Source organism: Apteryx mantelli, chromosome 6 (genome assembly GCF_036417845.1).
Source record: "Apteryx mantelli isolate bAptMan1 chromosome 6, bAptMan1.hap1, whole genome shotgun sequence".
Lineage (NCBI taxonomy): Eukaryota > Metazoa > Chordata > Aves > Apterygiformes > Apterygidae > Apteryx > Apteryx mantelli.
This window is the reverse complement of record NC_089983.1, coordinates 38826844-38852772: the sequence shown is the minus strand read 5'-3', so window position 1 is coordinate 38852772 and position 25929 is coordinate 38826844. Positions and strand designations below refer to the sequence as shown.

At 40.2% G+C, this 25929-nt stretch overlaps 1 protein-coding gene across 3 annotated transcripts in view; it reads left to right on the top strand.

The window, feature by feature from the left end:
- Nucleotides 1-25929, top strand: part of MYLK (myosin light chain kinase) — a 231318-nt gene that overhangs the window by 107570 nt on the left and 97819 nt on the right. For all 3 annotated transcript variants that reach the window (XM_013960570.2, XM_013960571.2, XM_013960573.2), the window contains exons 8-13: nucleotides 3322-3487; nucleotides 6367-6403; nucleotides 7424-7998; nucleotides 10518-10721; nucleotides 11864-11998; nucleotides 18432-18584. In XM_013960570.2, the coding sequence (XP_013816024.2) occupies nucleotides 3322-3487; nucleotides 6367-6403; nucleotides 7424-7998; nucleotides 10518-10721; nucleotides 11864-11998; nucleotides 18432-18584 (1270 nt within the window). The remainder of the gene's footprint in view (nucleotides 1-3321; nucleotides 3488-6366; nucleotides 6404-7423; nucleotides 7999-10517; nucleotides 10722-11863; nucleotides 11999-18431; nucleotides 18585-25929) is intronic.

Genomic DNA, 25929 nt, shown 5'->3' with positions numbered 1-25929 from the left:
TTACAGTCATGAAAATTGCAGCTGTATTTCCCAAGTTCCATTTCAGAGTCTCAAACCTGAAGTTCCTTTTCTGTTTTACTTGTATTGATTTTACCTGTACATTAGAATTAAGAAGATATTTAAAAAGAAATGAAATCTAATTGAAAAGGAAATGAGCCATTTAGGCACTAAGAGGCATGATTGTTTGTTGGCGTGCACAATCGTTTTTCACAAATTAAAAAAGAAATGTCCAAGGCAGATGAACAACAGTTTATCTGTTTCATTACTATCTCTGAAACTGGTAGAAGAAAAGAGTTTGACATATAAAATAAAAAGAGGCCTGAGCTGTGAACTTATGGTCTGCATTAAAACTGAGAATTATAAGCATGTCATTTACAAAAAAAAATTTACAAATGAACAATTTTCAAAATTTATTAGACTATTAAAAAGCACTGAAGACTTAAGTCTTAGCGCCCCCTCTGGGCAAATTCAAGATTTTCAACTACTTTTTTGTCAGTAGTGAGAGGGCTTTCAGGTGATAATTAAATGTTACATCGATTAGGCTATTTTTGCTGAAACTATTAATGTTTTAGAGAATTACAGTTAATTTCTGTAATTTGGAAGAGCAAATTCATGATTGCTCTATTATCTCCCCTCTTCCCTTCAGCCTTTAACAGACAGTTGCTTTATGTATAGTGTCAAAAAGAATGGAAATGCGGGAGCTTTTCTCTGAGCATTTAATTTCTTCTGGTGTTTGTAGGTTTTCTGGGAAAAAAAAAACCACAAAACTGTTTAAAGGGTAAGGGGATGCTTCCAAGTTCCTGGCTGCTTTATTCCAGACTCATTCTTGTCTGTAACACAAGAATGTGAGGAGACACCTCAGAAAACGAGCAGCCTTGTGCTTGTGTGAGCAAACACTGAGATGTCTCCTTCAGCTGGCGTCTCCATCCAGGGTCCGCTTCTCCCAGCGGCTGCTGTCTCTTCTCCCAGGACCACCAGCTCTCCAGGCAGTCTGCGATGCAGCTGCTCCACAACTGCAACAGCCTCTTCCCAGTCCCACCAGGCTGGCTCAGTTTCTCCAGCCATGCAAGTTCAGGGCTGTGTGTTAAACAGCAAGTAGAGATTAGCAGTCCAGCAGCTTGAATCTATAGTTTGGTACTTCTTTATACGCATTTTTGCAGTTTGTTACAGGTTATGTTGCACATTTTCCAATAGATTGTCAGCTTCCATAATGCATCATTCTATAATCTGTCATTCATTGTCTGATTAAATGAACTAAGTATGAGAAGTTTGTGTTATTAGCAGCTCCATAAGTTCTGTTCATGTGTGCATCCTTAAAAATCCTATCTGGACACCTGCAGATCTGCATATACTGCTATGTAAAATAATACAGGTGTGTTGTTCAGAGGTTCAGTAGTCCTGCCATTGGAGGCCTACAGACACCCTGTCACACTCTGGAACTTGCCTTCAATTCATTGCTGCAATGCGTTGGTTAATTTGGGTTGGGTTTTTTTAGGCTTTTGTGATACTATTTTAGCCCATATTTTGAGCACCAGGAAGATTTTGTGAAGCTTTCTTTCAGTAATTCTTATGCTCTGTGAAGTGCTAATGTGCTGTTGCTTCTTACCGAAGTTTTATTGGCAGGTTGTTGTTGCAAAGCATGTCTTTGCATACAGTATTCATAGGGGCTTGGCTCCACAGGTAATCATGCATTTGCTTTGGCTGGTTGCAAACAAGCTGAGGCCCAGAATCCTTCTGGCCATGTGAGGATGGTGCTGCCAAGTCCTGCTGGGCGGCATGGTGTATGAGTTCTGCCTCAGCATCCTGAAAATAAGCTTACGTGGCTGCTGGACAACATCTGGCTGTGGCAGAGCCAACACATGACCACCTTCCATAAGGCACATGAGAGTTTTAGAAACAATTAAAATTGCCCTTTTCAAAACAAATGAATAAGCTCTTTATGTAAATGTCTGTCTGTGTTTATTGTTTTCTTTCCTCTTTTCTTTTTTGCTAAGTCACAAAGGACAGAAGCTGATCCTGTATTACCACAAAAACCCTGATGTGAATTAGCTTTTCTTTCAAGTAGGGTTTATAGCACCCAGATAGTAGTAAATTGATAGAGCCTTCAGGAGCTACAGTGTCTGAAAATCAAACCCTGGCTGAGCAGTGCCCTACAAATCCTGGAGAAAGCACAGCTCTCCCTTCCTAAACTTAGGATAGGAAAAGCTGTGGTGCCTGATAGCAGGGGCACCTGCTATCTTAATCTTTAATGCCAGATACTGAAGTAGAAGCACTAATTTGCTCACAAATTAGTAGTTTGATCTATTATTTCTTAGAATTCAAAGGCAAAAAATAATTGTTCTGATCATTTAGTCTAATTCATGTAATGGAGAGCAGAGAATTACATACATTTGTTCCTGCCTCAAAGCTGTTGTTTCATCTCCAGTGTAGCTCTTTGATAGAAACTTCTTCTTGTCTTAAGTGTTGGAAATGAAGGAGAAAGCCTCAAATTTGCAAGTAAATTGTGTTAATCTTCCACACCTCTTACTGTACAAGTAGACACCTGACTTCAGTTATTTTAATCATTGGATTGCATAGTATCTTGGTGTGGTAGACTGAAGAGCCCTCTAGTAATAAGCATCATTTTTCTTTTTAAATACGTTTAAATCTTGATGAAGGTTAGAGTCCCTTTGTGCCAGAATAAGAATAGAGCCAAAGGTGGCTTTCTCCCCTCTCTGTATTCTCTACTGTGGGCCTTTCTTGGGCATGAGGGCTCTGCTGGAGGATGCTGTAGCCCATACCCACCTTCAGCTGGTCTCCACAGAGGAGCAGTGGTGCTCTTAATGTCCTGCCTGGCGCCTGTTGCCCCCCTTGTCTGGCCACTGCTGAGGTCCTCTTATGCATTTTCTTTTCCTGTTCCTAAAGTGAAACAGCATAAAGGAGCTATTGAGGGATGGAGAACTACTCTCCAAGTTGAAAGCTGTTGCTTAAAAACGTGATGTTTGTCTTTATGGAAAGAACATGAACAGAAAATTGGTTTGTGCCCACCTGCAGTGAAAGGAGATTTTTCTAAGGATATGGACACACTAAATGGTGAAAAGCCACAAGCAAACTTAGATGGGAGGAATGGCAAAATGCAAGGAAAAGCAGTCTCGTGCAGATACGAATTATAGGACTTTTGGACACACATTTTTGTTTATACTGTCTGAGTAGTATTCATAGAAGGAATTTGGCTGAGAGATAGGAAAAAGGCATTTTGGCCTGATATTTGACCAAAAAATTGCTCTTTCCCTTCCTCCTAACAATAGCTCTCTGTTTCATGGTGTCTTGTGATATTTGCAGGGCGATACTCAGTTGCAGCAAAATGATCGCTTCAACATGTTTGAGAAAACAGGCATTCAGTTCTTGGAGATCCAAAATGCTCAGCTGGTTGATGCAGGAATTTACACATGCACAGTGGTGAACAGTGCTGGGAAGGCGTCTGTGTCTGCAGAGCTCACCGTTCAAGGTACAGCAAAGAAAAGTTAATGAGAAAGAGCATAAGTGAACTACAGACATTCCTTTAAAACATCTTTGGTTGTGTTCTCCTTACAAGTGTTGATTTTTTCCCAATATCTTTCTGTCTCTTCATTAAATGATATGTGATAGCTTGGAGCGTACTACAGCTGAAAACATTGTGTTGGGGCTCTGGGAAACAACTGTCCAAACTCTTCTTCATAACAACTTCCCTTAAAACCAACTTTTCATTTTTACTATGGTTTTGCCCTTCATATGTTTTGAACATAGATTTTAATTTCAGCCAATTGAAACTTTGCCCTTATACTTCTAATCAGTAATTGTTTTTGTATTTGTTGAGTACCAGTTCTGGATGCACATTTATCCCAACTTCCATCTGGGAACAAAGTTGTATCTGTGTTCGTAGAACCAGGAAAATACAGGAGTGTAATTCAGAACTGTAAGAGAGAGAGAAGAAGAGCTTAATGAGGTTAAAATTCAGGGTTTTCAACCCCCGACCCTGCCTCATTTCACTGTTGTTAAAGGAAATAAAAATTTTTGTGTAAATATTTGGGATCTTCTATTCTATATATACATTATTATATACAATTCATTTTGCAGTTTAATGCTTCTTAGGGTGCCCTTTGCATCAGCCACAAAAGCATAAAGCCTTCAGCAACTGCACTAGAGAGGAATTTTGTTAGCCAATGGGTAAGCAGTAGGCTGTCACAGTTGCTGGACCCAATTAGATAAATAAATGAATAGTTGCTGGTTTCAGCTGCAGGCACAAGATCAGTGGGTTACATATGCCCCCATCAGTGAAAATTTGAAGTGAACTTTTTAGGTTCACAGCAATGCTGTCACTTTGTAAGGTCAAGAATACAAATGACAATAGGATTTGCATCTGGGATTCTCAGAACTGCAACTAGCATTTACCACTTTACTTAAAGCTGCCCTTTTTATCTGTAAGTGCCAATGTGATAAAACCATTGCAGAAAGCTTCTACAAGTTGCCTATTCAACTGATATATTATAGACAGGGCCTTTTTGTCCACTGAGCCTTTTTATTGAACATGAAACTTGATCCTTGCTTGCCCTCCCTGAAGTGGTGAGCTTTCTGTTGTGCGTACAGCAGCCTTGAGAGGTGATGCAGAACTGGGGTCACAAAGTCAGTGGTGGTATATGTTTACTTCAGATGCTGACCACGTCTCTGAATAATGCGCACATTCTTTCTTGGATTAGCACAGGTCAACCAGAAGAAAGTGGTCTCCAGACTGTCAGTAAGAAGGGCGTTCTCTGGCAGTGTACTTGACTAATCGGATGATTCCACTTACCTAACCACAATATCTAATTCTTTCATTATCAATTAGATCAGGTAGTAGGAACTGCTGTAAAATGCTAACAGACAATCAAGTGGCTCAGAATTACTGGGTTTTTTTTGTTTTTTCTTTTAAATAAAGCCGTGCAAGCTCATATGTGGATAACCTTATTCCAAGAGCTTCATTTTTTCCCCCAGGTTTCCGCACAATGGAAAGCAGCAAAGGAGGGGAAAATATTCTTTTAATTAACAGGGTTGCATAGCATTGTTTTTGTTACCAGTAGTTATTCTGCTTCTTCTTCTGCATTTATCCAGTCCATTTTCAGCTTTAATTTTTATGTGAAAAATTTCCGTAACTGTATATTGACAGGTTTATTGAAGTGAGGTCAATGAGTTATTTCCCTCTCTCAGTGCAACCCTTCTTTATGTGTAAGTAGTTTCTTTTGGTCACTGCAAACGGTAACGCAAGTTCAAGCACTTAGATGTGGATTTTTGCTTGCAAACCACAGTTGAAATCAGGGTATCATCTGTCACACCTTTTTGTCTTTTCCCTGAGACAAGGATTCTGAAAGCATATTTTATGCAGTATTGGATGATGACTTTTTCCTGCAAATTCATTATTGCAAGCCTTTCTGCTGGAATTTCTAGTCCCACAGCTGACAGCAGAGTGGATGCAACTTTGATCTGACCAGGAGAAAACATGTTGCATCCTGCAGTGTTAACCAGGGAGAAATGAAGAGATATGGTTGGGACTGGATCTGGAGCAGTGTTTTGCTCCCTCCCAGCTATTTATTAACTGATGCTGTCTTTAGGAGTTGGTACAGGGAGGCAAATACTGTCTAGGTTTGGGAGAATACATGGAAGCTTACATCCATGTGAACTAAGATGCTGGTATAGGCAAAAAGTGCACTCATTTATATCAATGCAGCTGATGATGGTAACTTGGCAAGCTATATAACTTAGCCATGTTCCCAGATTTTGTGGTTTTGTTGCAAATCAAAAAATGTTGTATGTTAGTTTTCGTGTTGTGTTGAACATGATAATCCTTAGTACCCAGGGAATGACTCAGTAAAAGTTTGCAGGTGGGCTTAGGTTTGTGAGGGAAGGGGGTTATTACTCTTATTTTGATTTTGTGTTTTATCTGGAGCACAGCTTCAGTTTCACTGTGGGCATGCTCAGGAGTAGTACTGATGATTTATTTTTCTCCCACTTTGCATACTCTGTGGAGTTCCCGTAAGATTTAATGAGCTGCTTCTGAGGTGGAATCTCTTCCTGACTTTTCTCTTCCAACACAAGCCTTTTAGACTGACAGATCATTACTTCTCAAGGGGCTTTATATCTCGCTAGATCCAGCAGTGTCTCAGAACAGACTAAGACTTCTTTCTGTCTCAGCTGAGCAGTTTGCTGTTGTCCATATCAAATTCCAGGTGTGGTGATAGTCAATCTTGACTTCAATGCATAGGAAGTATGAAGCGTGAAGGTTCTTAAGTATATTCTTTGCTTGCAACATATGCAATTTATGGGATTATATATAGTATATATAACAGTTACCTGTTCTGTTTTTCTTTATTTCAGGTCCAGATAAGACTGACACATATGCTCAGTCATTGTGGTATGTTTTTCCTGGGGTACTTTCTCAGTATATTTAAGTATAGTATACTAATGATGACATTTACTGCATGAAGCCTTCTCACAAAGTGATAAATTGTTTTGGGTCAGTCTGTATTTGGAAGTTAGAAAATTTTTATTTGGAATGAGATTATCTCATAGTGACAATTTCAGATGTCCTTGTTGTTTCCTATGAAATAGTTGGTGGAACTGGTGACAACACTGTGAAGTACAGAAAGTGCAGGTCTGGTATAGGAAAGCACAGTTTAGGTGTCTTTATGCTCACTGCTTCCGAGTAGCCAATTAGCTGTAGAATCTGCACAAGAACTGTGTGGGGAGAAATTATACTCTGGACTAGTCAAGCCAATTCCTTTTTGCAGTCCTGCATCATCATGTCAATACTGAGGTTGTTCTCTGCTCTCATACACAAATGTGGTATGTCCAGGGTCTTTACTGTTGTCTGAAAATAGACTACTGAAGTATGGATACAGCAATAAGAAAAAATAGATATTGTAGGACTTAGCACGTTTATTAAATTTAAATGACTATGATTTACAAAAATCATTTTGGCTTTTCTTCATGGATAGAAAATGCAGGAATGAAATGTTCTAACCTGTCTGTGTAAGATATCTTCATGAAGGCCAGTTGCTTTAGAGCCTTCAGGATGCTTAGTCTGTACCAGCATGCCCTGGATGGGATTTCAGAAGTGCATGTTTACATTGTCCTAACTCCATTTTCATTGCAAAGTTGATCTCAAAATGCTGTGCCTATTCTGTTATTAACATTTGTGTGATTTATAGAAACATACTTTAAAATAAGGTTGATGTGAATGCAACTGTGCTGCCCTACAGCCAGAAATCCGCATGTACTGGGTTCACCAGATTAGTTCTGCCTCCATAATTTACTCACAAGAGAAGGCTAGCTCACCTTCCTGCTAAGGGCTTGGACATTTGTATCATTGCTGATAATAATGATTAGTCTTTATACAGTATCATATATCTGTAAACTTATGATTTTCCTTCAGCATACCATCAAAACCAACAACAATTCCTGCTAAAGCTGCTGAACATTCAGAATTCCAACAGGTAACTAGCAATGGGATTGCCAAAGAGTTGAAATCCAGCAGCGCTGATATGATTGAAACCAAAGACAGACTGTCAGCAAAGAAAGAGACCTTCTACATCTCCTCCAAAGAAGTCAAAGACAGTAAGGAAGGACATCACCAAGAAGCCAGTGTAGTGTCTCCTCAAGAACCTAAAGGAGGAACAAGGGGGTCTCAGGTCTTGCAGAAAACTTCAAGCACCATCACACTGCAAGCCATTAAATTTCAACCTGAACCAAAGGCAGAACCCCAGGCCACCTCTCTAAGACCAGGTGAAGACAGGAAAAGACCTGTGCAGCCCACGGTGACAGCTCAACAAACCTCACTTCTGACAGGGCAAGTCAGTCCAAGGAGCAGAGAAGCAGAAAACAGAGGTGGAGCCCGGAAAGCTGTAACAGAGGAGAAGAGGGAGCCTCAGGGAATTCCTCCTCAGTTTGAGAGCCGTCCACAGAGCCTGGAAGCATCAGAAGGACAGGAGATTAAATTCAAGAGCAAAGGTAAAAGGATGAAAGTTCTCAGAGCCCTGGGGTTAGCTGAGTTCCCTTTCTGTGCTTGGAAATGGGGAAACACTTCCTTCTTCACTGCAAGTTGCCTCTTCCTAAAACATTTTTGAAATAGATGCAGAGTCTCATGCTGTTTCCACAGTACTCTACTCTGGGAAATTTTCAGGCCATTCCACACTGCAGTGTCCATCCCCTCTTGCAACTGTTTTTTCCCCAGATGTGCTCAATGCCTGTCTTTCTAGGAGGCAGTTTTAGGACCTCTTATATGAGGGTGCAAGAGAGAAAATTAATTGTACCCTTTCCAGACCTGTAACTATTATATTCCTCTTGAGCCAAAGAAATGATCAGCTAAGAAACTGTAATTAGTCACTGCATTTCCGTTGGGGCATCTACTGTTACCCCTTATATTTGGTCACCCCAATATTGATCTGAGTGCTTCTAACAATTTAAATGAAAAAGTCAGAATTAAAAGGGTGGTTCAGAGTTTGTTCTTCAGAATTTGACTGTGTTTTAACCTCTCGAAAGAGTAATGAGGGCTGCATTTTGCTGGTAACCTTGAATCTAGGGGGTAGATTTGGAACACTTCATTTTGTTTATTACAATTTTAGTAAAAATAATTTTGAAGCATTTTTATGGTTTTTTTTAAATAACATTTGCACTTCAAATTGTTCCCATGAGTGAGGGAGAAATTGGTTTTTTTATGTCTGTGGAGAAAAAAATTCACAACAAAACCATGCTAATTGATTTCATTTCTCAATGGTTCTTGCCCCATGAGGAAAGAATACAATTTATATCACAACCCCAGAGAGTACAGAAGGGGAAGTATTCCAAAGATTCTGGCACCTTTTGAATAGTTTATTTTTCAGACAGAGTAGTACTAAGAACTTCTCCCTCACTTTCCGTCAGAGCATCTAAAAAATATTGCAAAGTTTAACTAATTCATAGTTTTTATTGGTAGGGAAATGTAGTCCCTGTTCTGCAGAAATCAAGGCGATTATTCAGTGCTTATTGAAGTCAGTGAATGTCTTTTTGTTTGGCTTCAGATCCAAAGCTCAAACTCTTAAGTCGATTGGGGAAGGTCGTGCATGGTATCTGTAGGGAAGCTCCAGTGAAATCTCCATAACTCCTTTTAATAACCAGTTAGTTTGGTCCAAGAAACTCTCTTCCCTGAGAATCCTCCCCAGAGGGTGTCCGGGCTTGTCTTCACATGCACCTTTCCTTCCTGGCTGTGATGGGCAGTGGAAATGGAAATGCTGTAACATCCATAAGGAGACCTCTACTTGCCAGGCTGTCAGCTCCACATGCTGGCAGGTCTGCAGGGTTACTACAAAGCATCCAGGTTCCTTGATGCTTCAGGACTTGAATTTTTTCAAACTTTCAGAGGATCTCCTGCCTACACTTTTTTTTCACTAATTGTCTGTGGATTCCAGCAGTGTGTTGTTTTTCTGCTGGTCAGGGAAGAGAGTCTTTTTTGTGATAATAACTTCTAGTCTCTCCTGGAGTAAATTCACAGGGAAAGGACATTTCCTGCCTTCTGATGTATCCAGTGGAAATTCCACTTTTTTTCTTATTCGTGGCTGTAATGGTAACCTACCCCCTTCCAAATTTTTTTATGGATTTGGAGAATCCTGTGCTGGATCTAGGGGCTGTGTGTGTCCGTTCCCCCCCCCCCCCCCAAAGAGAATGAATTAGAAGGAATTCCTCATTTTTCAGTTTCTGGTCTGAAGCTCCATAAGCTCATTTGTATCAGGCAGGATACTGCTTCTACCTAAGGGTTCCTCCTCTTGACATGTCATTCCTTCAACCTTGTATTTTCTCTGTTGAAAAGGGCCTCTTCCAGTACATCGTATGTCTTTGTTGCTGCTCTTCCTGCCATCTCGTGCTGTCTGTACCCTCCTCCGGGGCTGAGGTGCTCTTGCTATGAGCAAAATGGGTAAAGTTGAGAATGAGTATCAGCAGAGAGCCCTGCTTGCTGAAGAAAAGAGAGGGATGGGGTTGGTGATTCCGGCATCCTTTCCTCTCCTTTTACACAGGGCAGCTAAAGCCCCACAAAGCCCAGCCATCCCTTGGTACCACCAGAAGCCCATCCGGTTTTCCAGAGCTCGGGCATAGGCAAAGCAGGCAGTGAAGCCATAGCTGTTTTGTTTCTGCTCCCTGGCAGTTTGCTGTCCTAGGAAGCTGCCTGCTTTGCCTACTCCTGGACCCTACTCTGGAAAAGAACAGGTTGAACAGCTACAATAACTGTTTTTGCTGCAGGTACCATAGATTGCAAAGTGCTGGGGGCTTTTCAAGCTGCCAAGTATTTATTATTTTAAAAGCTGGACTGGTTGAGCAGTTTTGGAAAATCAGAAATATCAAACTGTCTTTTTGAAGACAGTTATGTGTATTACTTACTCATTAAAGTTTATATAATTATGTATGTGTAAAGTATACATAATTTGCACCAAAGCAAATAATAGAATTACAGTGAGGGGAATACCTGTTCATAAAAAATCAAGTACCTGATTGTCTAGTTGCAGGGAAACCAAAACCAGATGTGGAGTGGTTCAAAGAGGGTGTACCTATTAAACCTGGAGAAGGAGTCCAAATATATGAAGAAAATGGAATTCATTGCTTGTTGTTAAAGAAAGCCTGTTTGGGGGACAGTGGATCTTACAGTTGTGTAGCTTTCAACCCCAAAGGCCAGACTTCCACCAGCTGGTTGCTAACTGTCAAAAGTAAGTAAGCTCTTGTGAGCCCATCTGCACTTTGAAAACTATGGCTGGGCTTTTCTAAGCTGTCGAAGGGTGGTGACTGCAAAATTCCAGTTAGAACTGCTCGATGCAGATTAATTCTGATTCCTACCTCTGCCACTAATGTGGTGTAGGAAAGCTGGCAAGCCACTTTCTTCATCAGTGCCGGTTTCTGCTCCTACCTGTTGCTGTTGCTTAGCATCTCACCATGTTTTGTACATAGGGAGGACCTGTTCTCTCTTGGACTTTTCTATAAATGATTGTATTAATACAGGTTGCCAAAGGGTTTTTTTGTTTGTTTTATTCTGCATGTGGTTCTCCTGGAGTTGCTTAGCACTTCTATGGGACACTGCATATCTGAAATGTTTTGCAAGCACAAATCAATCCTGTGCAATGAAGCGAATTTGAAAAGAAGGAATGAGAATTGCATGCTGCCAAATTCAAGTACAACTCCCAGGGGCAAATTGTTTCGAGCTTGAAAGCACTGTCTTAGCAGTCTGGTTGAAAGACTTGTTGGCCTCTTAGCAAATCCTCTCCTGAATTCTAATCTTTTCACCTGGTTTTAGATTTTGTCCTGGAACTAGGATCATGTTTATGCAACGTTTCTCTATTTGCTGTGTCTGAGGTTAAACTAGGATGCCCAAGATACTATGGCAGCACACTTTTGGCCTCCTGAGAGATCTGTAAACAGCTTCCTCAATTTACCCTATATTTTACTGCCAGCCAGGGAAATTTGAGAGAGGGAGAGATAAGACAGACAAGAGGGAAGAATAATTATCCTTCCCTTTGCACTAGCTCTCAGGTAATATGTTGCATTCCCTGCTAGTGTTTGGTTGCAAATGGTGGATTTTGGGGTAGAAAACCACCACCTAAGACAAAGCTTGAAGGCAAGAATTGCCTGCCTTGTAGATTGTGGGAGAACAACTTCTTTATGCCAGTCCGTCGCTTGAAATGATTTTTATTTCCCAATAAAACATTTCATTGTGGTTTTGATTTTTTCCTTGTTTGCATGGGACAAATTTGTTAGCCCAGCCATGGCATCTTACCATCCCTAGAAAAAGTCACTAAATAGTAAAGGTCATTTTGTCAGTCTGGATAAAGGAACTGTTTTCCTTTTGGTTTTAAAGGGCCTAAAGTTGAAGAGGTTGCTCCATGTTTTTCCAGTGTCTTGAAAGGATGCACCGTGAGTGAAGGGCAAGACTTTGTGCTGCAGTGCTGTGTAGGAGGTGTGCCTGTGCCTCAGATCACATGGCTTCTCAATGGTAAGGAATTCCCTTTTCTGCAGAAATACATGTATGCACCCACTTCTGTCCACAGTCTCAAATGCCACTCTGATCAGTACACAGTAAGGCTGTGAATACTGCACAAAGCACTCTAACTCACCTTAATATAATATCTGCTAGAATGTTTGAAGAAAATCATTTTTTTTGTGTATCATATGCAGGAAGAATGTTTCCCTTCAGTAGTTTTCTGTCTTACTGCCGTTTTCCACTATGTCCAGGAGGGGGACTCCGATGACAAGTTTGTATGCAGATGGGGTGTTTCTTGGGTTTTGTTAAACACAGTTTTTCATCACAGTGGAACAAAGTCTGTGTTGCTACTGTATGCTGAATACTGTGCAACTACCCCTCCTTCGCTACTAGCCTCTGTTCTGAGGGTAATGGGTAGGCATCAAGGTGCTGCAGGAAAGATAATTTATAAGAAAAATAAGTGCAGTATCACTCTTTAAGCTTGGAAGGAATTCTGTGCCTGGTTCCACTCTTCAGTCACCTGGGTAGGTCATAATTGTTTTTAGCTGCTACATGCCCAAAATCTAGTAAGGCACAACACTCGGGCAGGGCCATGTGCTTCTGGGCCTGCTGCAGACCTGGACCTACCGTGATTAACCTCCAGGCATTTTATCCGTTTATGTTGCTTTGGTCCGTTCTTTGTGGACTGTTGGACTGCTTATCTTTTTCCTTCACAAATCATACACATTTCTCCAATGAGAAGGAAATCAAAGTGTACACAGAGCAGCAATATATATTGCTCTTACTATACAAGTGTTTTTCTTTCCTTACAGGATATAATTAAGAATGAAAAAGATCCACAAACATCTAAATTTCAGTTGCCTTTTCATCTTTCCCTTTTTTCTCTGAGCCTCTCAGTTATCAGAGACAATGAAACCAGAATGGCATTTTCACTTTCTGCTTAATATCACAGTTTTTCAGGTTACTTCTCTACTGGAAAGATGTTCCTTGAGATTTTAACACTGCACGGGAATGTTTGTCCAAAGCTGTCTAAAAAAAGATAAGCAAGTAGAACGTTATCTACTTTTATCAGGGTCTATAATCTTGTATCTTGCCCTGATTAAACAAATGAACATGAAAGTTTCCTTAACAGTCCCCTCTTACTATCCGAGTTGGGCCCAAACATCAGTGTTTTGCTTAGAATCCAAACGATCTTGGAGATCCAGGGACTGGCACACTTGGACTAAGGGCTCTTTCCATTCAGAGCCATATCTATTAAACACTAGACAGATATATTCAGCTTAACCCTTGATCAGGTCTGTTACTTCTGAAGTGCAGTTGATTTTTTGCAGGCTCTGCCAAGCCATCTATCTTTGTGTGTGTGTGTGTGATTTAAAGACAAAGAATAGCATACTTTGCCATCAAGCGGTTTCCTCCAAGATTGTTTTAAAATGAATTATTTGCACATGATCTCTGTTTTTCTTAAGCCATTCAGAGAAAATGGGATAACTCAGAAAGGTGGCAGGGCAAATAAACCATGACCTTGAGATTGGTATGTTCCCACAGCCTGGCCTATTCCCCTTCCCAATAGCTCCATGTCTGGAATAGAAATGCCGGTTCTTTATTTACAGCATGAAACACATGTGAATAAAGCTCTGACCCTCTCCCATTGGAAATCATTTGCTTCTCTCTCTGAAGGCTACACTTCAGTTCCCTCTTTGCAGGCTGGGATAGAAGCAGTGTTTTGCTACACAAGAATTGCATCTTGCAGCACTGAAAGAGCAGCTCCTACCCATCGGGTCAGCTGTTTCTGCTTTGTGCTCCAAAGGTACCCCATGCTCACAAGGGGTTCCCTTAGTCATTTGATGTAGTTATACCCAGTTGCCTTCCACCTCATACAGAGCGTCTTCGTGTCTCAAATGACTTCTGATTTTCAAATGAAGTATAGTTTGCACTGTGTTACACCTAGGCACAGTGTCTCCATGGATATAATCGTGTTCTGCCTTTGCTAACTGGGAAACCAGTGTCTCCTGAAAAATGCAGCCTAGAGATCCATAAATGACAGGTTTCTGTAAGCCTCCAATATGCACTGTTCCCTCTTGTCGTTCTTCCATATGTTTGTTCTGAGTTAACCTTTCTCCTGTTCTTACTAATCTTGTCTGAGTCTGGCCCTGTGCCTGTTCAGGTATAGCCACGTCTTTATAGAATCCAAGCTTCTAACTGCAATCAGATCAATATCACAAGGAGTAAGCAATTTTTCAGGTAGCTGGATTTCAAATCATTTAGGGTTCTGTAGGTGAAAGGCAGTGCATTAACTCTGCTCTTAAATCAAAAGGCAGTTATGATTTTGAGCAAGAGAAGCACAAGAAGCTATCACAATAATAAAAATCAGGGACATCATATATTATTCTAAAGACATAAACACATTACTTTCATCCCAGACTCCTAGAACATACTACTGTATTTCAATGCTTCTCAGTCTTGCATCTGATTGTGATACATAACTGTTTATATACCATTTGGATACAAACTTGAATGGATTATAAACAGTAGTTTAATGCTGATAAATCCATGTACATTCCTACGGTCATAATTTTACTTACGGATCAAATTGGCTATTGTGATATCCATTTGAATGCAAACATTTCTTTCCTGTCTGACAGCTAACTACATACTATACACTGCCATATTTCCATCCATAACCAAATAAAGGAGAAATTTGTATTTCTGGTCCTGAAATATCACTCCAAGCAGACATAACAATGCTCTTTGTGAAATAACATGATGGAGTCTTTCATCAACTGGCCATGTGAAGAAAACAGTACATTCACAGTATATAGTTTGAGTCAGGCAGATAAATTTTATTTTAAAAAAGGTGCGTTAGAATCTGCTGTCCATGCTTGGAATATAAAGCTTTTTAAGTTCACAACTAGTAGGCTGCCCCATAGAGAAAAACAATCTACTGATAGCAATTGCATTTTTGTTCACAGTATAGCACTTTTGCAGAACTCCATGGTAATAATATGTATATATGGGACAGGATGTATGAAGTTCAGAAGAAAATGTCAAATTCAAATTGTCTTCAAAGTGTGACAGTGGTAACAAACTAGAATTAATTTTTCAAAATAATTAGTCAGAAAAGTACATATACACTTGAGGGGGTGATGAATATAAAGACCAAGTTACCAAATTGTAAGAAACATGAGCAAAAGGCTGCTTTGAATCACAAAAACGAGAAAAAAGCAGAACCGTCTTACTCTTATGCTTGCCATCCCGTGATACTGAACAGCCTGCATGTTGTCCAGTCTGCCTCCCAAGATCTCTAAGGAATCAACAACAGCTGAGACCTAAAAGACTTGTAACAGCTTCTTGTATAATGGCACCTCTTGGCATTTTTACCAGCTATGACTACATGCAAATTTAAAATGTTTTCCAAGCCATTGTGCGAACCGACCTCTTTTTCAGGTTAACCAAGCCAAAAAATAGATGATGTAAGCTGTGCATTCTCTATAAATACTTCTTAGCACCTGTGAGGACAGGGAGTTGGTTTCATATTCATCCAGATTGCACAAATAAGAGCTACTTGATTGAACTTTGTTTTTTTCCAGCTCTTACTCTTCTCTGAAGCTTTACCATCTTCAGTTCCTTTTTCATATACTTTTTCCTGGTCCATTTTAATGATTTGAATCTTTTTTTTCCAACTTTAAAAAGACAATTCTTCCATCTTTTTGCTCTCACTCTGAAAGTTTTCCAGAAACTGAAGCTTAAACATCTTTCTGTTCCATACCATTATGGATAATGTTCCTTTTTTGCCACTGGGGTCATTTTTCATTGCTCTTGCTCTTGTCTCTTTCTAGATGATAATAAGGTGGAATGATGCAATTCCTCACGCTTCAACTCTATTAAACTATTTGCTAATCTCTGTCTTCCAGCCCTTTATTTTAAGTTTCCCTATGAATTTGCACCAATTTACTAGCAAATTCCCTAGAAGTATAGTTCTTGTGTTTAGTTCTGGCCTCAGCAAGGCTGTATAAAGAAGAACTTTCTATTCATGCTGTCTGTGACAATACTTGAGTATGTAACTCCAATTTACTTAAGATTCTTTAAATGTTTTGTTGGTAATTTCTGTTTAATGTGCAGGAATAAGGCCAATGTCACTGCATTTTAAATATCTTCCTGTAATCGAACATGCCTTTTCATATTGCTGTCCTATTTTCTCCTAAGTTCAATTGAACCTCTTTCTGTTGAATTTAGAAAACAATACGTCCCTAACTTTAGCAGAACAATTCTCTGAGAAGCGTTTGTTTTAGGATAGCTTTCTGATCTGTCCAGAAAGCTTGTAATAAATGGACCAGGGGAAAATTTCCTTTCTTCTGGCATAGCATGCCAGCAGTACGGTATTTTTTGTTATTGTTCCTGCTGCCAAACTGTCACGGATATTTGACTGTTCTGCCTCTAGAGAAGGGAACATTTCACTACTGGGAGAGCTGTTTTTATTAGATCAAAATGTAGGTACAATGAACATAATCTGGCTGTAGGTTATCCCTCTGGACAGATATATTTTTGTTTGGTTTTGGGGGTCCGATAAAAAAGGAGAATAGCAAATAGTGCTAAAAATAAAAAATGAAAGTCCAGGTTTTGTTGGGACATGGAGGGAAAAAGTGGATGTGATATTGTTTTGTGATTTGAGGGCATGGTGAAGGAAACCGCACTTTTTTTTTTTTCCGCATAGAGCGCTTCCTCTATTCATTTGCTTATTCATGATAGAAATAAAAAGACATTGTCCTTTTGTTTGATGGTGCAGCTTTTATCCTGCATATATGATTCTGACATGTTATCATTGTGGCACTATTAGGCACCATTAATAGCTTCAATGTCAGAATCCCAGCCAGGATCCTTGTCAGGTTAGGTACTCTGCAGTCAGACCAGGAAGGCAGTCCAGTACCCCATGCCCTCTACCAGAAAACTTTGTCTACTTGGGCTTCAGTTCTATATTGCACATATTTGAACTTACTGATATCCTGCAGGCTAATATAAAAATTGGACCTAGTAGGCACAACAGCCCATGCCTAACAGAGTGAAAGGAGCTTAAAGGAACCAGTAATAAGAACATGTGATCCATGAAGAAGCTGGAGGGAGTTTATTCTGAAATTGGTGCCTCCTGGGCAGTTGATTAAATGTTTGCCCAAGTATTTTCATGTGGTAGAAAATTTGTTAACTTTCCAAACAGATGGCTTATAAGACAAGTAAGGGACCAAGATCATCCAGCCAGGCATTTTATAGTGTGTGTAACTATTGAATCATGCTGATTTTAGCACATGTAAATATTTCAGAATGAAACTTCATACAGAGATAATGCATAGATAATAACTGTCTTCTAATTTTGCTAGTGTTGGAAATCATAGCTGAGAGAAAAATCTGTGGCATCATTTAATTTATCCTGCTGATAGTGCAGAGCTGGTTCTTAGAAACCCCAGTGCTTTTCTCTTAATCTTTTAAAATGATTCTGTCAATGAAATCAATTTTGATCTTTCATTTTGACCATGATTTCCCCAGTGGCTGATGTCTTTGATTCAGTCCTGAACAATTTTTCTTCAATTTCACCCTCTTCTCTTAGATGAATCTAATTTCTGTTTCCAGCGTGCTGTTTATATACGGCTATCAGGCCCTCTTAAGCATTGCATACACTGGGAAAGCAACCAATGATGAGTCAGTAGTGGAAACTATTTAATATTAGGAAAACAGATTGCAGAAGCATTTCAGAAAGTAAGGCTGAGATTGATGATAGTTTCTGAAACAATAGCAAGGCAACTTTAACCAGTGCACGCTAACATTTAAGCATGTTCCATACCAGTTCAAGGAACCAGTTTTTTAAAATGAACTTCTTTAGTGGTCATGCTTTTTACCACAGACTAGACTGTAGCTGTGCATGACCAGACTATACATACTCTAGTGCGGACTGACTGCCTGTGTAAATCAGCCTCACAGTCTATCGTAGATTTTGCTGTCTGTCTTGGAATGTCGTCCATTATAGGGGCCTTCCAATGTTTCTCCATACGCCGACAGGTTTTGCACATCTGGATGGTAATGTTAATGTCTAGTTTTCCACAAAGTATGAGATAGAGGCAATGGTTGAGCAAACACACATGGCATCTCTTCTCTTATGCACTTGGAAGTGAATCTGTTCAAAATACAAAACCAAACCTTTCTCCTCTTACTATTAATCAAGGTAGCATCCAGTAAACCTAATGGTGAGATTTGTCTGAGGACCATGTTCTGCCTTGAACTTGGGATACTGCCATTTGTAGTCACTAGAGAGCAGTGGCCGTGCACCAGAGAGCAGGATTTGGCTTTGGGCTCTAGTATACTGACTGGTGTTGGGCAGCTTGATTTCATTGAAACCAAGAAGTGCTTTTGAAATTTGTGGTTGGTGTATTAAGATAATTCTCTTCCTTTCTGTCTACAGACCAGCCAATCCAGTATGCCCATTGCACTTTTGAAGATGGAGTTGCAAAACTGACTGTCCAAGATGCCTTACCAGAAGATGATGGTATTTATACCTGTCTGGCCGAAAACAACACAGGACAGGCATCTTGCAGTGCTCAAGTCACAGTCAAAGGTGAATATCTCAACCTGCTGTAATTATTGCAATGATATCAGCTTATAAACTTAAAAGATTTCTTGAGTCCTTAACAGAGGCAGTCGTGAGAGGATTCCATGGTTTGTCTAAGCTGTTGTCAGCTGGCTACTTTTCTCCCCCATGGAGGTGTGTGCAATTTTAATGCTTAGGGAGTCTGAAATGTAAAGTAATATGCATGTTGTAGAAATAGGTATTAATGCTCTGACCTTACCAAGAGTGGTTTAATGTGGTACACAGCAGTAAGGCTAAGGTTTGGAAGTGGTATATCAATGTGGGAAAGGACTGAAAGAAAGATGAGTGCAATATCACCAGTACCCATCAGGCAGAGAGAGAGTGTTATGGTGAGGAGGCAGCTGCTGCCCTTTTCTCTTGAAATGCAGGTCTCAGAGGAGACCAGTGCCAGGGACTGCAATTATGATAGCAAATGTCAATCTTCTTGTTCTGCTGCCACGAGCTATCAGAGGCAAGGACAGCTCTGAAGATATATGTGCCAGCTAATTGGGAGCAGTATATCTCCAAACGAGCAGAATTTTGGTGGTGAAAGTACCATCAGAAGACAGCTGATGTGACTGACTGAGGTGATCTGTTTTCTCTGAAATCTGGGACCATCCTCTTTTCAAATATCAACATGTTGATACCCTCAGTGCAGGACTGACATATTTGCGTTTGTCCATGGATGGCGTGGTTTTGCGCTAGGGTCTGAACAAACACCGTCTAAAAGGCCAGAGATTGTAATGAAGACAAGAAATGATAGATTCCCCGTGGATAAATCAAACAGTAAGGTAGTATCGATCAGCATTATGGTCTTTATTCTTATGATCTCACCCAGAGCTAGCTGTTTGATTTTATGGCTGCAGGTGACCAGGTTCCCCCCTCCTCTACAATCAAGCTAGTATTTGGTATTTGTCACCTGGTCTTTTCCCCAAAGTTATGATAGTTTGTCACTGCCTGTCCCTTGCCAACAGACTGCTGAGTGACAGCTGTCAAGGGAACCATTCCATTTGTCCAGCCTCTAGTAATACCTGCCCCAAACTGGCACATGCAACTTGGTGAAAAACGTACCCTGATCCCTGATATCCCAAGATTCATCTTGGTTCGCATACATTCTGCCATGCTTGTCAACAGCACTGCAGTGATATGCCTGCCCCTATTCTGTCTATAGGAATCGACTTAAAACCCTAGACAAGCTTAAAATGAAAACAAAATAGTTCTAGTAAACCTAGGAGTTATATTCTTGATAACAGAATTGGAAATGCTGTTACCAAAAAAAAAGAGCATAAAGTAGGAAAACATGGACTTAAAATAAGCCTAAAACTAATCTGTTCTCAAAGTTGTCATTTATAATTTCTCTGAAGCATTTCATCTGCATTAGCTAAGGACCAATCAACAGAGGTCCACCTCAAGGAAGCTATCTTTGACTTGGGACCTGCTGATTTTTCACTCAGACACAGAAGCCAAAAAGACAGCCCCTCACTTACTAACCTGAGTTATTTCAGGGTTGACATATAGCACTAACCTGGGAGCACTAGTGACCTAGACTTTCCCTAGGTTTTTTGTGCTCTGCTGAGGTCTTTAAGGCTACATAGTCACTGCTGCACTGCGTTGTGTCCCCCCTGTATTTTAGCTAGTCTGGGGTTAGAAAGCTGCACTGCTGCTGCTATGGGGAGTTAGTTCCTCTGTGCTGCATCTGATTCTGTTTTCTGGGAGTCATGAAGTGTGGGGGGAGAACAGGAGCAAAATTAAGAACACGCGTGACAGGCTGTAAAGCCATGTGTTTAGCATTTTTACAGCTTTAGCTCTCCTCCCCACTTCCTCTCTAAAACTCATTATGTCCCTGTTGCCATGAGGATTGCAGTAACTTTCCCCAAGACTCAGATCAATGTGGATTTGCCTGCCAAAAATAGTACCAAATTTAAAATTGTGATTTCCAAATCTCTTATCTTTTCATATATTTTTTTCCATCAGACCCTCTAGCAAACACTTATTGGCATTAGGGTTCTCTAAGACCCAAAACTGCTGTTAAGGCATCTCTAAATGCTTGACTTTTGCAGACAGATTACAGCAGGAAATCAGTGTACGTGCAGGAAGAGAGAAAACTTCATAAATCCTCTCCAGACCAGACACTGATTTTTGGGATAAAGTCTGCAAAAACCATTTCTGAATTGTAACCCATCTCTCTCCAGTTCCTTTTTGTCTCCCAGACAATTTAAGGTTTCTAGGCATCATACAGCACTCAGTTTGTTTGTTCATCACTAAAAAATATTTTTCCTTTTGTACCTTAAGCATAATTTTATATTTTATCTAAGAAGGAATGAATGTTCCAGGCTTATTTTCAGTATCAGACCAGCATCTGAATTCAGCTTCTTCTTAACTTGCTACTGTGGTCCTTGGACACATCTCTGAGTCTGGGGCTAAGTTTAGCTTTACATTGCCATTTTTGGCTTTGCTATTGTGAAACTACAGTGGTCTCATGAAGGGACTCATCTGTTGTGATCAGCAGGGAAACTTTACCTGGCATGAATTGTCTGTCTTGACAGTAAAACTCAGTTTTGTTTTTTTAAAATAAAAAACCTCCACTTCCTAAAGTAAGTTAAGCTTTCAGATAACTCTGAGAAGTCCCATACTGGCAGCAAGGATAGTCAGTGACAGTTTAAAGGAAATTAAAAAAAGAAGTAAGCCTCATGTATGAATTATAGTACAAGATCATGCTTAAACCTACCAGGATGTTACAGGTATTATCAGGTGACATATTATGTTCTTTCTGATCTTTTGTGCGTTCTTTGTCTGTCCTTCAGAAGAGATGTTACTTTGCTTTTGTCAAAGGAAATTCCCTATTGTGGAATTAATGTAGGAAACAATGTTTCAGCGGGCCTTTGCCCCATACTTGGAGACCAATTCAAGTCCTGTTAAACACAGTGGGAGATTTTTCCAGTTCTTTCAGTATGCTTTGCGTTGTGCCCAGGATAACTAGCTAGGATTATTGTGGCAGAGCATTCCTTCCAAGTCATCAGTCTTGGATTCATTTATGGTTGGCTTTTGCTTCCTTATTATAAAGCAGGGATAAAATCTGCCTGGTGCTGAGCAACCTTGGTGCTTCCTTGGTTTCTTACAGGAAAGCTGAAGAGCCTTACTGTTTGTAGGACGCTTTTGGCACCTCGTTGAAACAGTCCCACACTTCATACGGATGAGGCATAAAAAATGTAATGGTCTTAAAAAAAAGTTAACAATTTCAACCTAATCATTCTTCTGCTTATTTAAGGCAGGAAAATATCATCTTCAAATCACTGAGGTAAAGGCAGGCTGGGTAAATTGGCATAGGGCAGTTAGGTGGTCTGTGCTGAAACTGAAGTTAATCAAGGTGAAGTTAATCCTGGTCTTGTAAAAGACTAAGTAGACTTAGACTGAATCCTGACTGACTCTCTCCCCGTCACAGCGGTATCTTACTGCTGAAATACAGGTAGAGTCGAACTCGAGAGAATGAGCAGCACTGCTTTGTAAAACCGGCCTGGCAAACTTCTTCACCATGGGTACTTTTTCCAACTGAATGCTCTGGTGAGTGGGGTACACTGGATAAAGAGCTAGATTAATTAGTCTAATGCAGGAAACCCTGAGTGTTGAGCGGTAGAATCCAGATATTCAAACTCAGTGGCAGATCTTCCCGTTCCTGGAATAGTGTCATATGTCACTCTGCAATTTTTATAGTTTTTTGTTATTTAAATGAAAACATCATTTTCCACACACAGGCAAATCAGAGTTTGGGAGGCATTGGGGCTGCTATGAATATTTTTTTGTAAGTTCATAAATAATGTGTGCATAACGGAGTTGTTGCTCTGATGGTATGTGCAAGCTGGTCAACTGGGTTATTGTCCCATTTAATAGTACAGTTTGTGCATTGTGTTGTGATATGAAAATAAGTACACAAGCCATTTTCAAATACACCAGGTGTCTTGTTTAAAAAAAAAAAAAAATCACCTCTCCGTAATGGGGAGATGTAAGCTGCATTCAGGTCACCTGAAATATATTTATAGTGATGATGGCAATTGTAGATACTGAGGTCAGATATTAATATTAATCAGCTTTTTACCAAGGTGGCTGAACACTTTAAACACAGTTTTATGAGTAGAAAACTGAGGTGAGGAGAGGTTAATTGACTTGGGCATAACGGTGTGGTGTGCCAGTTACAGCGCTGTGCTGTAGCTATGGCAGTACAAGCAGGACAGTTAGTGGTTATAACTTATTAAAATAACTGCATGGTTGGAAAGTAAGGCAAGCTTCTGGGCATAGCCTCATACCTGAGATAAAGCCTCCTGATATGTAGTTGTCTCTGTCAGTTGATTAATCACTGACAAAGAACTGTAAGTGAGATTCAGCTGCAGAAAAGATGCGTCAAAGGGATACTCAACCACCTGACATTCACACCGGTATGTGGGTGTATTACTCAAGATTACAGGAGGAGAGAGAAGGGGAAAAGGGGGGGAACAGATGATAGGTTCGCAGTAATATTGTGCTGCACCAAATAAATATTGCGTACAGGAATCTTTTGTTCTTCACAGACGGACTCTGCATGTAAGAGGGGCAGTTATTTCCTTTTCCCAGGTTTCTCTAGGTGTGGTATCAAGATGGAGTGCTTGTTACATGAGGGCTGACTTGCAGGATAATGTCCTTCTGTCTTGCAGTTCTGTCCAACTGTAGATGACAGACAAAATATCTGACCCGCTACAGGCTCTTGTTTCATCCTCTGGAGTTCTCGAGCCCTCTGAGTTTCCTGTCTCCTCTTGCCAGGCAACAGCATCAATGATTGACTTCAAGAAGTGCGGCACGAACTCTGGTGATGATAGCAGCAGAAGCACAGGCTGGGAGCCAGCGCTTTCCTGGGTGCTCTAATGCTCTGCAGCCACCCAGGCCTGTTTTGCTGATGCTCATTTTCTGCACATTTCTTTCTTGAATGGAGGCCTAATACTGCTTCCCTCAGTGAGCAAACACTATTCAGCCAGTGCTGCTGCTCCTGCTCACTGGCTCTTGACCTCATTTCTCCCTCCCTGCCAGCAGTGCACTTTCCTGACTTGACATCTGTTCCCCTTTCTCCCCCACTATCTTCTGTTCACACTTTTTTTTAGTGCAGCATTCCCAGCATAAGTGTCTATGTTGGGAAGCCTGTAGCCCTTGTAATCCGATTACTGTAGTCATTCATTGATCATCAGACAAGCAGATTAGAGTCACCTGAAAGCCTGTCAGGATCCCTGCTGTAACCGGTTTATCGGAGCAGTGAAGAGAGATGCTTTCTGGAAAACCAGTTCGTTTTGTTCCTGTCACTCTTCAGTCCAGTGTGAGCGGACCACAAAATATAACCAGGTGAAAGAAAGGCTTTCAGGTAGGAGTCTTTTGTCCTATCTTGAGCAATGCTCAAGTCTTTAGGTGGTGCGTTGTTTTCTTTGTATCTCAGAATGACCTCTCTTGGCCATTAATCTGTTACAGAAGGTTATCATTGCTATAATCAGCCTCTCTTTGAGGCCTTAACTGAGAGGCTACAGCTTTGTTTCTCTGAGATAAATATTTCTGTCTAAGGTAAGCAAAGTATGATGTCTACTTATCTAAAGTGATGAAATATTTGTGACAGCTTTTCAAAGCCACTAGTTATTTGAAAGCGTTTTGCTGTATTTCAAGCATAACATAAATATAGAGGACTATAGAAGACTTTCCAAAGTATACAAATCTAGTCTTGTTAAATGTCCAAAAGCTATTCCAGACCAGTAGCCTGTTTGAACTGCTTGGCTACGTAAGAACTGGTACTGAGCGCTAAATGAAAGGGAGAAGTCTTTTGTCACTGTGTTGAAAGGTCAGAGGTAAGCTGTTGTGAGCCGGGCTAATATTAGCCATCAGAGAAACTCTGTTCCAGTGCTTTCAGGAGTGTCCTGATGTTTTCAGTTGAGCACTCTGTATGTCACTAACAGCTGTAATCCCTGCAGGACTGAGGGTTTTTTGTTTGTTTGTTTTTGGGTTTTTTTTGTTTTTGTTTTTTAATAAATTTCCTTCTTTCAGCACCTCAAGCGCAAACGTGAAACACAATGGTGGCTAGAGACCAGAAATGAGGGACAAAAGCAAAACATGTGTGGAAGCTTTTAATGATATAGGATTTGTGCCATCAATATAAGTGGTGTTCTCTAAAGACAGCTTCTTGATGTAAACCATTTCCAGTAAAAGAGGAACCAAATTTGGATGCAAATGAGGGATGCATGCTTGCAGAATGAGCAAAAGTTAAATGCTAGGAATTACATTAATACTTCTTGTAAATGAGAAACAAAGCTGAAATGCTGACAGACACAAATGTTTAATTTAAAAAGAAAAGAAAAAAGCCCAACAACAAAACCCCTAAATCTGGTGGTGTCCTCAACTGTGAAGTGATCAAATGCTGTGCACATTAAGCTATTATAACTAGAATGACAGAAAACAGATGGTTATTGTAACGTCAGTCTTAGGAATGGCCCTGCATTGGCCAAGGGGCAAGCTATCCCAGCAGGGTCTGCCAAATTCTACAATGCTGTAGGTTTCAGCTGGAAAGGGGAAGTCATCAAAATACATATAAAAATTGTTAATTGAATATATGCCTGAGCAATTTTTAAAGCATGGACATGATGTTACCCTGAAGACCATTTCCAAGAGCAGCTGATGTGGATTAGCTAATCAGAAGTCAAAAAGTCAACCGTCAGACTATCTCATAGAATTAGCTTGATTTATAAAACTCTTCAGAAATCACAGGTGGATTTGAGGTAGACAAGCTGTGGGATGGGAGGAAGGCCTCATAAGACTGAATCACTGAAAACTGGTCCCAAAGCATCTGAGCATAGGTTGTAGTGTGTGTTTTTCTGGAGGAAAATGGACTTGGTTTCTGACACTAAGGATCGTTCTTGCCTGCATTCCTTTGTGTGGACTTTTGTCTTGAGCTTTTAGTGCAATTATAAATTCACCCAGCATGTGAGAATTCTATGAAGCTTCTGTGAATCGTCTTCCAACCAAACTTTGCTGAACATCCTTTCCATGAATACTAATCTGAATTTATCAAAGCACAGTCCTGTTTCACATACGTTACTAAACAAATGGCAAACAGCAAACACATCATGTTTTTGTCACTTGTCTAACATCAGTCATGATTACATCCGATGGAGTACACCCCAAAGAGAAATTGTCTGCAGACTCTGCCACCTGGTTATGTAACAATTAAAAACCATTACATACCCTATAACATCAAAGTTAAAATGGCTAATTAAGTGCTAGAAGCGACCTGCCTTAACAGCTAAGCTTTTCATCTCTAGTACTTCATATTTAG